The sequence below is a fragment of the Gavia stellata genome, chromosome 4, assembly GCF_030936135.1.
Source record: "Gavia stellata isolate bGavSte3 chromosome 4, bGavSte3.hap2, whole genome shotgun sequence".
Lineage (NCBI taxonomy): Eukaryota > Metazoa > Chordata > Aves > Gaviiformes > Gaviidae > Gavia > Gavia stellata.
In genome coordinates, this window is record NC_082597.1 from 17,311,173 (window position 1) to 17,327,148 (window position 15,976).

Genomic DNA, 15,976 nt, shown 5'->3' on the forward strand with positions numbered 1-15,976 from the left:
TAGGGTCATTAGTGAAATCTCTCTGGGCATTACTGGGAGTGCTGGTATATGCAGTTTCTCTTGGCCTTCAGTGCCATGCTTCCAGTTTTCCAGTACAGAACCCACTACACATCAATCTGCAGCTTCCATCACAGGGAATGGTGACAGAGGTACAGCGATTATAATCAGGTCTTTTAAACACTATTATAAGTACAAATGATGTGCATTGAAAGAGTACTATAAACTTTATTTTCTACAGTCGTGAACTAGTTACTTCCTTCCAAGAGGTCAGTGGTGAGCCTCTGATTCTTTATTGGTCTCCTGAATCCAACAGGAGGTTGGGACAGTACTTCTGCACCCATGGGCAGAAGGATGCTCTCTTTTCTGTCTCTTAGCTTCAGGCATGCCTTCTGAATCATAGCCAGGATAAAAACATAGGCCATTGGAATGTAAGGAAGATATTCCCTCAATGGACAACTTCAGTTACATCTGTATGTAGAATTTCAGTAGCGATTTCGCCAGTGACCTGGCCTCCTGTTTTCTTTTGAACAATTCAGTCCCCAACATGAGGATTCAAAAGAAGTATTTTAATTTTGCATCATTTAGAGAAAGCAGAATGCATTAAAACAATTCATTGTGTTTCATCTGAGAGAAGGTGATCATGGGATCTCACAGAGGCTTATATGTTTTACCTGAGACAGCCCTTGTTAAAAAATCATAGACATAAAACAGGGAAGAATCATCAGAAAGCCATGACTCCCTTGGCTGAGTTTCTTAATCATTAATCAAGAGTCAAATCCTTACCAGACTGCTTTCTTTCTGGATCTGTGACTGATTCCTGGCTGTACAAGGCCTCTTTAAACAAGTGGGATGGAGACTGCTTTTGCCTGAAATAACTCACTGGATGGTTGTAATTCTTGTCGAAGTTTTGGGTAAAAACATTTTAGGTTTAGAGTTGTTTAGCACCCTAGTCTGTAATCTCTCTCAAGCAGGTCTGTCCTCTTCAGTCCTCCCTTCTCTCTGATTTCACTGTGTTTCTTTCTTTCTTATCTTAAATTTTATATGGATACTGTATGAGTGAATACAGATTACAGCTCTTTTGATTCCATGTTTGATGACACAAAAGAAAAAGTAAATAAATACAAAATATATCTTTTTTTATTACAGTTTTACAATCTGCCACAAAACAGAAGTCGTAAAAAATACATTAAATCCAGTATGGCAGGCATTCAAGATTTCTGTCAGAGCACTGTGTAATGGAGACTATGACCGGTAAGCTATAGGTTAAGCTTCCTTAGCATGTATGATTTTTCCCCCCTAAGTCATATATTCTTTTATATGTAATTTTTTCTATGCAATTCAGTTCCTGATGTTGTTTAATCAGCATTTCGAAAGGATAATATGTGTTCAAAACCTTTCATCACATTAAAGAATTTAGAAAAATAAAGCAAATATGCTAAATCTGTAGGAAATATTAGTGGTGATTTCTGGAAAAAAATTCTTCACTCTCTATGGTATCATTAAGAAGCAATTAGAAAGAAAAGACTAGTATGAAGAATGGCCACTGTTACTAGTGTGCCCAAGTATTTTTTAATATTGTTTCAATGAAAAACAATTATGATCTGTCTTCCTTGGGTGACATTGTAATGTCAGAGGATGCTGATAAATGAAAGCCTTTAAAATATATAGGTAAGTAGATGAGAAACGCAGAAGGTAATCATCATCTTGTTGAGATTTGAAGTTTTCAGTGATCCCATGCAAAAGGATCCATCTTTGAAAAACATGGTAATAATACTATGCTTTTAACAAATATTTTACCAATAATAACAAGCAAATTAGTTAAGTTGGGGAATGATGTATATTTTTAGACTCCTTAAAAAATGGGCATGTTAACTTCTAACAATATCAAGAAGAAAAATACTTAATTCCCTGTTGATGATTTCTTGTTTTGTTGTCACCATTCATATTTTTGAAATGCATTTAGCTATTAGTGTTATTAATAAGTACTCAGTTAAATGTCTGGTATTTTATCTGTCTCTGCTACCTGAAATCTGGAGTACTGGAATTATTTTGGTAAGGCTTCGGGGAAGTACAGACTTATCGATTAATCATAATAGTTTTAACAGTGTATAGTGTAATATTTAGTTTAAAATCATGAAGGAAATATACAAAGACTAGAATAAAAATATGCATAATACGTAAGCTGAATGTAGTAGATAGATGGATAGATGTGGTAAGGTTCAATTCAGCTCTACATATACTGTGTGAAAAGTATGAGAGATGCAAAATGTATTTGTCTGGGTATTTCAAAGGCAAAAGGTCAAAAATCTGGTTTGAATGCCTTGTAACCCCTAAACATCTGCTTTATTTTATTGCGATTGGTATGATCATATCTTATTATCTTACGTAAGTTAAGGTATTTTATCTTATTGTTTAAAATAAAAAGAGGTTTAGTATTGCATTCTTCTAATCATGAACTAGTGTTTCCATCAGCAGAAGCCAAATCCTTTGTTGAAACATATTGTTGCATGTAGAGAAATTAAGTAAGACTTTGCTCAAATTGATAATTTTCCTATGAGTGTGTCTTTGAAACAGTCTTTAATTTGGAATTTAAGTAATTTTTATTTTTAGTTTCCATCTATATGATTTCCATCCATTCATGTACATTTTATGTTACTGTAGTACATGATTTTGCCATGTCATAACTCTATTGCATTACTTTATCAAGCTAATTATTCAGTGAAATGTGTACACTAAAATTATTTTAATCAGTTACCATGAAAGCCTACTCTTGGGGGAGGCATTCCTTGAACTTGTAGTTTACTAGCTAATGCCAGGGGATAAACAAACCAACTCTTGAATCAACTGACTGAATCTCAATAGTCAATATGAAGAAGCAGGAGAGTAAGAAGTGCTTATATTCACTAGGCTAACCAGAATGCTTTCACAGCAATAAACGTAAAGCTCTGTCTTTATAAGCTGCTTATTAAAAAGTCAAAAGTTAATTGACTTGTAATTCCCCCCCCCCCCCCCCCCTAGGAAAGAGGTATTTTTTTACCATTTTTCTGGGGGGCAATGGCCATTTTTAGTCTTTCCTAGTGGGTCTTAGCTGCTTTGTTTGATCTGTGATACTCTTCCAGTACTTGATGTCATGTTCCTTCAAACTGAAGGAAAAAGGGTTCTCCTACATTGCTTACACTCTCCTTGTGAAGTATTTGATACAGTCATCGTTAGCCATGTTGGTTACTCTTTCAATTAGATACAATAAAAACGCAGCAATTTCATAATGAGCACATTCTAATCAAATAGAATTTTTAACTTGTATATGGGTTCATGTGCATAATGCATAAGCAAAATAGTGCACATGAAGCTAGTCTCTGGACGCTGCACTATTTATCATATTAAAGAAGACAGGTTTTCATAATAATTAAAAAAGATATTGTGGTAGAGGCATATTGAAATAACTCCAGCATTCCAAAAGAGAATTAAAAAGTATAATAGCATGCCTCAAATTATTGTGTAACTACTGTTTTCTCATGTTGATTCTACTTTGAATGCTTTCAACATAATGTGCTCAGTGAATGCGTTATTAATAAAAGGCTCCATGGAACTTCATAATCCTGCCTACAACAATCATGTTTCAAATCAAGAAATACTCGTTAGCTGTCAGATTAACTCAAACTAGTATCTGCTGATAGTCCAGAAAAAACATCCAAAGTTTTTTATTTGAAAACTTTTCTTTCTAAAGGTAAGGATTAGATTCCTAAGCTTAGCATGGTAATACATAAAAACACAAACCCCAAAAGTCTCTTTCAGATAGTGATAGTTTCACAGATCAAATTTTGGTGCTCTGGGTTCTGTGATAGATGTGAAAGGTGGGAATAATGTCATTAGTAAGAATACATCACAGTAAACATTCATTCTAGTTTTGGGGAGAGTAAATCTTCCGTTAGTGTATGCTTCTGGGTGAGCTCTGTCCACTTTTTCATTGTGAAAAGGCCAGGATTTGCTTAATTTTCCGCAAACTATGTAATCATACAGCATTTTTTCAACTGTCACAGAGGTGGGATTTCAGTACTACAGTGGTACTTAGTATCTCTAATATTTTTGTTCTCTTAATATGAGCTCTCAAATAGCACTTAACACAGTTATTTTCTGCATAAAAGTTTTAAGACAGAGATATTCTAAACACCAACATTCTCGAACCTTGATTTTTTTTTTAAATTAAAGATCTTTTTAAATTCAAATGGAGAACCCATCCTCTAAACTGTGCCTTTTAAGATAAAATAGCAGTGTAGAGAGGACAAAATACCAGTATGTGAAGATTTGAAAGGCCTTTTAATATCTTGCATGTCATGCAAAGTAGGTGAAACTCAAGATCTGTGATCAATCCTTTTAATATGAAATTAAATTATTAAATTTCAGGAGAGAGGAGATTTATTCAAGGAAGAATTTTGGTTTTATTTAAGTTGCATGTCTGAAGATTCTTCTCAAGAATTTATCTTCATAATCTTAAGAATTTATCTTAATGATTCAAGTTTTCTCTCTGAGATGATTTGGCTATTTGAACACAGATTTGTAAGGCGATTCAAAACTTAAGTTCCACTAAACCTTATGTATATCTTAACTTACTAGCGTCTCCTGTCTATCTTGATAGTAACAGGTTTTGAAACCTGGAAGTGAAATAATGGTTTCTAGGGAAAAAAACCTCTGTGATACTGCCTTTCTTACTAAATTAAATACGGTTTCCTTTCAAGGGCCGAATACTTGGTGGGATAAAGTAGGTTTGGAGCTCTTCTTGATTTCATTCCACAGAAGAACTTTCACTTTAATCAGTTTTCATTCTAAGGTAACTTAACCCCAAACTGAAATTCCACAAGACGGATGAAATGTAACAAATGATGTGGTCAGAGCCATTAAATATGAGTTGAAAAGAGAAACATCCAGACAAAGCAACTCCTTCTTTGCCTACTTTGGAATATCATAAAAAATGTGAAAAACATCTAGGCATGAATTTGTTGGTGTACATAATATCAGCCGTTGATTAACCTTATCCCCAAAGAGTCCCTTCCTAGTAAAGAAAATTATTCAACATGTATTCAACTGTATCTTACAGGAATAATGGGGAGCAGCTTCCATGGAAGCAAATTATAAACTAATTGCTTGGATTCCTGTTCCCTCTATTGATAACACAGACCTGATGACTTCACTTCATGTGAAACTGTTCTGAAGAATAAAATTAAGCACATCGTTGCTTAAAATATAGGAAGTCTGGAGGTGTTATTTTTCTATCCCATGTTCAGTTCATTTTAGGCTGGATAGGATTCATTATTACTGATAGCTGAATTTACTTATATATACACTCTTTCTGTAGTAGAAGGAGATAAATAAAACTGTATACCATCTCCATCCTGATATGTTTCCTGTTTCATTAATTATGTTGATGATAATATGCTCTATAGTATTTGCATTTTTAAGAAATCCACTCTTCAAGTAAGTATATAAAATAAGATTCATCCTTTACACGGGAAATTTTTGGTTTCTACATTTTGTCTGTTTCCCAGTGATCCCTGAAACAAGAATAGTTAGAGCTGTCCTCAGAGGTTTGCTTTACTCGTAAGGAAAGAGTTCATCTCCACATTAGTCTTCCATTTACAGCTTTTACATGTGTGTAGAGTCATAGAATGGTTTGGGTTGGAAGGGACCTCTAAAGATCATCTAGTCCAGCCCCGCTGCTGTGGGCAGGGACATCTTCCATGTGTCTCTGTCTTTCTTATAAGCCCCCTATATATATTGAAAGGCCACAATAAGATCTCCCTGGAGCCCTCTCTTCTCCAGGCTGAACAACCCCAACTCTCAGCCTTTCTTCATAAGAGAGGTATAATCTCATAAACATGAAGTAATGCATAGGAGGTACGTGAGCTTGCTTATTGGATCATACTTTTAGTAAAACTGTTTTGGTATCCTGTCTCAGTATCCTGATTCACACAGTAGTCAGTTGCAGATTCATCAGGGGGATGCTCAAGAAACTGTATAAAACCATTATCTACTTAACATTTTTCATGAGGCGCTTCTCTGAAAATTTGCCAATTAGATATTGTTTTATACAGTGAAAAAATACTTTCGATCCATTTATTATTTTGTGTGTATAATAATCTACTAGTTTGGCTTTCGATTCTGATTTAAATAAACTAAATTCTAATCAGTCCTCCTATTGAAAAAGTGTTTGCACTGAGTACCTGTATGTTGGCAGACTTTAACATTTTATTACCCAACTTGCCCACCAGCTCCTGACTTACTAAGGTGAGTATCCCCACAGGGTCCAGGGTAATCTGTCACTTGCGGAAAAACTGGTACCCAGAGTCTGCCTCTGTCATGTTCCCCCCCCCGCCCATACCCCACAATCTGCTTGTCCCATTTCATTCTAGGAAGCCAGAGTCATGGTTATGTTGTATAATCTGATAGTTATCTAGTGTAGTCTGATGAAAGAACTAAACAACTCTCTTGTTGGCTTTACAGGAATTAAAAAAATTTATGCTGTACTTTTCTGTCCTCTTTGGTCAGATAGCCAAGCAGCCTTCTCCTCTGTTGAGAGGCAGGGGGAAGTTTAAGAGGGGAAAAGTGCAGTCTTTAAAGAGCTACAAATTTCTTTCATCTGTAGCCACAGACAGGGCCTTCACAAAATCTTGGGTGGATCTCATAGTTTTCTTTTTTTCACCACTGCACAATGTTTAGAAGAGGTTAATACTGTCTACCAGATTGAAGTTTTATTGTATTCTGGAGTAGTTGTTTTCATTTAAGAACGAAAATGTATGGACTAGAATTCCTTACTGTTTTAAATGTGCTTTACTTTGTATTGTGAACATTACTTTTCATCTGTACTTTGCTGTTTAATAATTTTGTTTTATAAGGGCCCTCTCAGTCTCTGCACGATTCTTCTCAGATATGGAAATATTACTTTTTTCTGTAAGACGTTATTACCCCACAGTAGATATCCCTTTTCCAGATAATAGCATATACTGAAGAAACCTTCACAGTAAGTTCCAGTTTGTTAATGTTCTTAAGAACTTCGATAATACTTTAAGGTTCAAAGAAATATTTATAAAAAAACACAGAAAATTCAGAGCATCAGCAAGTAAAAATATCTCAGTTAAATTTCCAGTGTGTTTAATTGTTTCCTTAGCTTCCGCTGTATTTTACTATTAATTTAGGAAGATATATTGGGTAAGCTGAGTGACTTGCTCTTTTCTGCCCCATGAGAAATGACTGGTGCACCCATATGCTATTAAAATACAAGTATTAAAGGCAATCCTGGTACATTTTAATACAGGTTTTAATAGGTTTGTGGTGTTTTTTTTTTAGGACAATTAAAGTAGAAGTGTATGATTGGGATAGAGATGGAAGGTAAGACATTAATTCTGTTGTTAAACTTTAGGGTTATCCATGCATATTTATACATGTTTTAAAATGTATAATGGCCAGAACAGGACTAGAGAATGGTATTTATCAATATTCAGAGCTACAAGGACTGGAAAAAAAGTTTTGCTGTGCTACAGTTCTGTTTTGCTTTGCAATTGTGGTAAATGCTGCTGTATTAGTCCATTTCAAACATGGAACAAGCAAGATGGAATGCTTTGTAATCTGTAAAATCAGTTTTGTGAATCTCATTAAGTTATCAGTTAATGTACATGTATGAAGAGAGGGATAATCCATTTTGTAATCTACTTTCTTTTGCTTAAAACACTGCTTCATAAACTGTTGCTTTTCAAGTATGATAAAATGCCTGAGCCTGCAATTGCTACTTCATGGTTGCCTAGATATTGCAACAAAGAAATTACCTATTAATTATCATAATTTCAGATTGGGTTTGAATGTTCATTTCTATGCCTGTCTTCATCAAAACATTGTGGTAAACTCTAGAGTTGGAAGAGCTGGGTTTTAAATAACTCCACTGCTAGAAAGACAATGGTGGAATATATGTGGAATTTCTGTTGCTAAATTCAAGATGGGCAATCTGTTGTTATTCAAGCTTGCTGTCTGTACTGAGTGTACCTTTTTCCTGAAGAAATTAGCCTTTCAAATTGCCTTTATTGTGGCAAACAAGATAGAATTATTTTTTTGTCAGACTAGATTGATACCTCTTGTTCTTTTAAAAATGTTTGAGCTTGTATCTTAATACTTCGGTTAGAAACTGTACTCCTAAATCATGGTACTAGAACTTGTATGTAATACAAGAATATGTTGATTTCTATTTATCTTTAAGTTGGTCTGTCTTAATTATTGCCTATTAATCTTAATTTGAATTTTTAAGAGTATATTATTTATTATACATTAATGTCTTTAATATTCCTAATGCAATTTGCTTCTAGTATTATATCTAATGATATTGTGTTTCTGTGGCCCAATAGATCTTGTAATCATAGTAGGCAAATTTATCCTGTGCTGCCATTCATTTTCTTGCTGACAAAGTCCAAAACCAGTTCTGGCTTTCTCAGCTTATACTTTTGTCTTTTTGGTTCCATTATGAGGCCTGTTGATTTATAAGCATTCTTATCACATGTTTACCCTCTATAAATACCTGCTAGTGCAAATTCATCCTTTTTGATTAGATATTCCCTGGAGTGACAAAATAACATATTCTGGCAATTAAAAATACAAGGATTTAAATTAACAAAGCCATATTAGCAAAAAATCATTGCATCACTGTGACGATGAATTTCTGTTAACATCCTCTGCTCCTCACTTAGATTTGCCAAATCCTTAAAAATATGATATATTTACACTTTTGTGTGTAAACTACAATATTTTTTGAAAACAATCTAACAATGAAAAATTAAATTATATTGCCAAGTTAATAAAAAATAAATATTATCTTTAATTAAGGTATCAAACCCCTTGTGCTGTCCCATTTCATCCAAAATCTGAAACAGGTATGATTAGAAAGAAAAGGAAGAAATCTGACAAATAATACTGTGTAGCTACAATTCTGAGTGAAATCTTCTGTGGAATGCTGTGGAATTCAGGCAATCATTAGCCTCTGCAGTCTTCCAAACAGTTTGAAAGATTATCTGCTTTTGCTCACATCCCACTCTGAATACCTATAAAATTAATATCTAAAAAACAAAAAGTGAAGGATACTATTTACATATATGCCTTTTTATTCTAATTGTATGATTTTTTTGCCTGTTGCTTTCTACCTTTTTTGAATTTAGAAGCAGGCAGAACACTGACATCTTACATGTTAAATTCCTCAGAAAGATGTGACAGCACTCATCTCGTGTAACTTCAGACAATGTAAAAATCAGACAACTAGACTGAACTAATCATTTAAGCTACTTCAGTAGCTTACAGGGGAAAATGGTCTGATTGAATCCTAACTGGAATAGATTGCCATTTAGTGGTGCCTATGACTTACTAGTGATGGTAGCAAGAACTTCAGTGGCTAATTTAACTTTGATGTTGCCAAATTTATCTGAAGTGAATTCTATTCAAGAATTAGTCTATAAATTTTTTGTACAATGCTGCTATTACTCAGTTTATATTAATTTCCATTTTTGATAGACTCTTTGTTTATAAGCAGCTTTACACTAGCTGATGGACCTCATTAGGCTGAATCTGTTTGCTCCAGAGATGTGCAGTCTGGGCAGGAACAACCTTTGAAAGATCATCAGAGAACCCACTAGATAACTTATGAGGAGCGACTGAGGGAACTGGGGTTGTTCAGTCTGGAGATGAGGAGGCTGAGGCGAGACCTTATCGCTCTAAAATTACCTGAAAGGAGGTTGCAGAGAGGTGGGTGTTGGTCTCTTCTCCCAAGTGACTAGCGACAGGACAAGAGGAAATGGCCTCAAGTTGCCCCAGGGGAAGTTCAGGCTGGATATTAGGAAAAATTTCTTTACTGAGAGAGTGGTGACGCACTGGAACAGGCTGCCCAGGGAAGTGGTGGAGTCACCATCACTGGAGGTGTTCAAAAAAAACCTGTGGACGTGGCATTGTGGGACATGGTTTAGTGGGCATGGTGGTGTTGGTTGATGGTTGGACTTGGTGATCTTACAGGTCTTTTCCAACCTTAATGATTCTGTGATAGTAAAGCAAGTTATACTGAATATTGCAGGTTATTCTGCAACCAGTAAGGCAATATTACTGTGCATATACTTGATCTCTGAATCTTGACTTGACTCTGAGTTCCTGACTCTTGACAAAGTATTTTTTTCTTTTTCCCCACTCTGTGTTACCTGCTTTGGTAAAATAGTGCCAGGGTGCTTTAGGTTGAGCTTCTTACTGTCACTTTCATGAATTACATTAAAAGTAATTGTATATTCTTAGCTCTCACTTACTTTCAAACATCACTTAAAATTTCTTGGCTAAAAGGTAACACAGAACCTTTGTAACATTAACAGTATTAATTATTAAACATTTCTTTGTCTCAAAACAGTTTTTGCACAAAAATTGTCAAAATGTGAACCTCTTGTTCTAATTGATACCTTTTATTGCTTCTAAGAGCTGTGACAAACTCCGAAATATTTGGTGCTATAAGTCACAAAAGCTGTTTTTGTTAGTTTGGACAAGGCCACTTGTGTGAAACAAAGTGACTTTCTTTTTGTTGAGTGTCCTTGTCAATGAAGTACTTGCAGACAGATCTTACAGAAGGAAAAAATAAGATGATATGCAATTGCACATCAGCAATACTCTGATTTTTTTTATTTCTCTCTGAAGGCTTTTTCACTAATTTCAGAGAAATTGTTACTTAGCATACATGGTGTAAAAGCCTTTACGTTTATGATCTGTTATGCAGAAGAAATGTATTTTTCTTGAATTTTAAAACTGTAAATATGCTAACCTAGGGCCACTGAAACATTCGTCTGAGAATCTAAACACTGCAGGAGAGATTATAAATCTCAGATTCTAGGTTTTCTCACCTTATTTCTTGTCCTCCATCTTCATCCTCCTTCTCCAGCTAAATAGTTGTTTTTTAGATTATACACTTTGCCCTTACTCATTGGCATATTTCTGGTGATGATCGTCCTTTCCTCCAGTGATTTTTTTCCATTAGATTATTAAAAAAAATCAAAGTTAATACAACTCTGAAAGTGATTTTCAGCACTTCAAAGCATAGTACCAAAAGTGGCAGATTTAGGGAGATGTGATTCAAGTGATTATTTTATGTGCTAAGCGTCTCTGATTCAGGGTTCTGATATGCCACTCATGGACAAAAGTCTTTAAGTCTAGGAATGGTGTTAGGAAGGCAAAGAGAACAACTTCTTTGGGTTCTCAATCCAGAGACTAGTAAGGAGATCCATTTGGTAAAGTGTGATCATGAATATCAGGAGGGATCAGTGCCTTGTTTTTCTTAACGAGTTATACTTCTGGCAGAGGCAAATGTTGTCCAACAGGCACTCATCTTTCAGAGCCGATCTAGTGGAGGGGCATACATCCATCTGAATACTGAGCATTAAGATCCAGGTTGATGACCTTTTAAGTGCAGAGAACTCTGAGACTGATTATATGTGCCCATACCTTTTTAACATGATTAGTCGGAGGAATTACATCTTTCTAGCTCAGTTCTTATCAGTCTGTGTATATTGCCACAAGGAAGGGAGGCTTTACAATGTCTCTCAGAATTAAGGAAACCATTACTTTTGGGCAGTAAAGATTTTTTCTTTCCCCCAAAGACAACTCTGTATGGAATTGCTTACATTTCCTCTGTTCGCTACAGCATGTTTGTAGATAGTCATTGAGCTATTGTTTGAATTTCTGCCTTTCAAATATACAAGCTGACTTGAAAATTTAAGGTAAGAACTGTTATGAAAGGGAAAGATTCCTCTTCACCAAGGTGCATTCTTCTCCAGTGCCATGGTTACCCAAGGTTAAATACACCTTACATGCTACAGCCCCTATAGAGCTTAAGTTCCATAGCCTGTATGGATGGCTTCCTCTGTTCCCTGGTTAAATAGTCATTGCAATCTAGAGAGCATTTAATCAAAGGAGATGATATTGCCAAAATGTGTTTCTTAAGAAAAGTCTTTGTCTGTCTGTCTCAGAAGCAATTTCCTGATGTCCAAACTGGAAGGGCAGTGTTTTATGAGAGGTGGTCCCTTCTGAATCTGAGTAATCAGGAATATCGTCACCATATAGTATTTCTCAAGCTTTCTTACAGGATGCATTGCTTATTTCATGTGCATTAGTATGATGACTGGACCTTTTAATTGTTAGTTTTACATACTTTGTGAATTCATGCTGGTTTTAGAAAGTGAGATTTTTATTTGGGTGGTTTTTTCATTTCATTATGAATAAATCAAGACAGAAATTTCATGTCACTATGGTTTGTTTCCATTTTTCCTCTTCATGCAACATTCAGATTTATTTAAATTTGCTTTTAATATTTATAGCTTAGTTAGAAGTATGCTGTATTTCATAACAACAAATTTTACAAGTAACAAAATCATAAAACTTTTATTTTCTTTTCTAGTTTACCATTGGAGGGAAGGTAAAAAAGTTAGTTTCATAGCTCACCAGCTGTGTAGGCAGAGTGTAGAGGAGATACAACACCTTGTTAGGGAACAACTGTGAAAATGGAGGGAGACGGGGCAGGGGGGAATGAGAGTTAGAGCAGCAGTGAGGGAAGTTCAGCTGGGAAGAGTGGAGAATGGGAACAGGTCTTGTGACAGCTGGGAAGAGTGGAGAATGGGAACAGGTCTTGTAACTGCTGGGAGTTGTGTAGCCAGCTGTTAGGCACTCACCCCTGCGGTCGCTTCCATTCCAGGTACCTGTCTGAGATATGAACCTGCAGTCTAGTCACTTCTGGCAGCCCTGTGGTTTCTGTGCCCCTACTCCCTGACCCCAGCTGCCTTTTTCAGCGGTGCTTCATCCACTACAGTCCCTGAGGCCACCCTTCTCACAGAGGCTCCTTGGCGGCATGCCATCCCTTGGTTAAGAGTTGACAAAGCAGTTTTCAAAACATGGGTGACAGCACAGGAGTGTCAAATGTATTCTTGAAGCAGGAATAGAATTTAGAAAGGAGAAGCTTGATAACCACTGCTTTAGTGTTAGGTTAAGATCTACTTTCCAATGGTGACTAATACCGTAAGCCGAGTGGATTGCTTTTCTCCTCCCAGAGGGGAAGACATAGCAGCTGAAATAAGCTTTGGGTCTTCCCCTTAAAAGTACCATTCAACATCACATTACACAAATTGGTAGGGCTGGTCTTTCCTGGTTTAAGTTACTCCTTTCACACTCTTAATACCTCCCTTTCTCTCACATAGTCTCACACACATTTCAGGGTCTGTGGTGCCAGTGGTCATCCAGTGAGAAAATGGTGATAGTCTTTGATAGCCCACTCTGGTTTTTCAGATTCTGTAAGCTTACACTGGGGTCAGATCACTAATTTACAACCTAGTCATCATTGTGTAGCTAAGTTAAGCAGAAGCCATCAGAAAGATTTAAGCTAATACTTTTCATCTCTAGATTTTTATTACTAATAGAGTGAACACACAGCAAAGGGAGAAGTAAAGATTTTTAAACAAATTATATCTTTTGCCACTGCTCCTTTCTTGGATGTCAGTTCATACTGGCTGTGCTTCTCTTTTGTATAAATAGATATAATACATGTTTAAATTACTAAATGCTGTGCATTTGATTTGAAAACTTTTTTTATACAGCCATGATTTCATCGGAGAATTCACAACAAGTTACAGAGAGTTGTCAAGAGGGCAATCTCAGTTCAACGTGTATGAGGTAAGTATTGTGAGTATTTATTCACTTTCAGGAAATAAATGAGAACACTTCCAATGTTTTCATGGCAAACTGGTCAAATCTGCACAGTGCTTGTCAAAATGAAACTTCAGAATTATTTCACATTTCTCCTTTTATAAAGAAGAACAGAGAATCTAAAAGTGTTGCTTCATAAAAAGATTTAAAGACAAGTAGGTATGTGTGCATGTGTATGCACACTGGTCTGTGATAGGGCAAGAAGAGCACTTTATGCATCTGGGTTGGTATGACCAGGTATAACCTGGAGCAAATACTGGGTTACCTCCATTTGTGTATGAACCATTTGTCATTTATTTCTCCTTTTGCCAACTGCTACATGTGTTGTATGCTATTTTCTCCTATCCAAAGACTATGTGGTGATTCCTACATCAGATGCAGAGTCACATGCCTTTGATCTTAAGTGCAGACTTTAGAATCTTTAGAGTTTCAATGCAGGGCTTACAAGTGACAGAGAATTTAGCTTACTTATTGGTAGGGGTTTTCATGTGGTCAGTTACCATCTTTGCTTAAAAACTTGCATCTCATTTCTGGTTTAGGATTCACATATCTGCCAGCTACTGGGATTGACAGGCAGTTGTCAATTCAATAATAGAGTTTTATATTGTTAGATGACTTCTAACTCTGGTAAGACCTTATTGTGTATTGTAGGTGCAGTCTATATCCCCATTCCCTCTTAGTCTTCTTTCTCTTCTCTTTTCTCCTCAACACCCTGTGGCCAAAATTGTGCAGGCTTGTTTATTTCAGATCTAATAAATCCCTAGTTTAAGACTTCTTTCTTAATTTAGTCTGAGATTATTGGGATTTGCAAAAAAGTAAACTTTTTTCCCCAACATCAAACTTCACTGAATCTTCAAAATATGCTGTAATTTATTCTCAGAAGCAATCAATGAGTTTGTGCAAACAAAAATTGAGATACACAAACTTGAAGTGTCATAAAAGGACTCATTTTTGGCATTTTTTTCTTTTTTGGAAAGGTCCCTTTAAAAATTGTCCTAGATTTGGGCACAAAAAATTGACTGAAAAAAATAAAAGTCTAAGTATTAAGACTCCTGCATTAAAACTTCATTTTTAAATTAGTATCCCAGAAGAATTTCAGTCTGAAATGAGAAATGTATCATGAAATTTCAAAATGTGTTAAATAAGGAGAAGCAATAGGAGGGAAAGATTTACCATTTATTTTGTCACTGAGAGGAAGTGTCAACTTACAGACTCTTCCTAAGGAAATACATTACATTCTGCAGTGTTAAAATCCAGCTTATGTTTTTAGAGATCCAAGAAATTTCATTTTCAGTTTTGAATCTCCATTATTTTTATGCATAACTTAGATCACTTCAGTTTTATCTTCAGTAGGTAACAGGGTGTAGTACTGTAGCTTCAAATACTGTGAATGTGCTCCCCAGCTAGAAGCATAGAGGTGAGTTAGGAGTTATGCTGCATCTGAGCTAGTAAGTTCTGCCTAGATTGTCATAGTCTAGTGATCAGTTCTGGTGCTGATATAACATGGTTTTCCTCCTCTTAGGACCAGAGGTAAGAAGTCTACCTACGCTATGCTGTGTACACAATACTGGCTTGTCTGTGTCAAGTGTCTGCACTGTAGTGCATTGTGTACATGGAGTTAGTTGTCTTCCAGCATTCCTGTAAAAGGAATTGTTTTCTTCCCCATGGTAAAACAATGTGGAGATGTGGAGTGTTTCAACTTCCACCTCCTTTTTTTTTTTTGTGTCCGTGTATACAAAAGCCAGGAAGTATTACCCCTAATTTAGGTGATATGTGTAATAGGCAACTAATGATTGCCCTGTGTTTCCTTTTACCATTCCTTTCTCACACAACAGTACCCAAGCATCTAATTCACTATTCTGATAATAGGCATTCTTGATGTATCTGCACAAAACCCCACAGTTGTCTCATGATACTAATGTGGTGGTCGTGTTTGGGAACAGGTAGTCTTCTTAATTACAGCAGCGTTACCATAAAGAGATACTCCCTGAAAGGGCTCAAGAGCAGCAATTTTCACATGGAAATAACGCATGTATTCCAAGCACCTGTATATTCCCCTGTGTGAAAATACATGCTATTGCATTTTCACATACATATGCGTATGTCCAGCCATTTTTGTTAAAGCTTTTCAGCACCCTCCATCTCACACATGCTCATAGAGAAAGTGTATGGATTGTGCCAGATACTTTCAGTTTCTCTAAGGTGAAGTGCTGAATCTGTAGGTTTTGCT

General features: G+C 35.9%; 1 protein-coding gene across 2 annotated transcripts in view; it reads left to right on the forward strand.

The window, feature by feature from the left end:
• The window catches only part of CPNE8 (copine 8), a 109,119-nt gene that overhangs the window by 55,764 nt on the left and 37,379 nt on the right, over positions 1-15,976 (forward strand). For both annotated transcript variants that reach the window (XM_059816048.1, XM_059816049.1), the window contains 3 exons: positions 1,147-1,251; positions 7,342-7,383; positions 13,638-13,713. In XM_059816048.1, the coding sequence (XP_059672031.1) occupies positions 1,147-1,251; positions 7,342-7,383; positions 13,638-13,713 (223 nt within the window). The remainder of the gene's footprint in view (positions 1-1,146; positions 1,252-7,341; positions 7,384-13,637; positions 13,714-15,976) is intronic.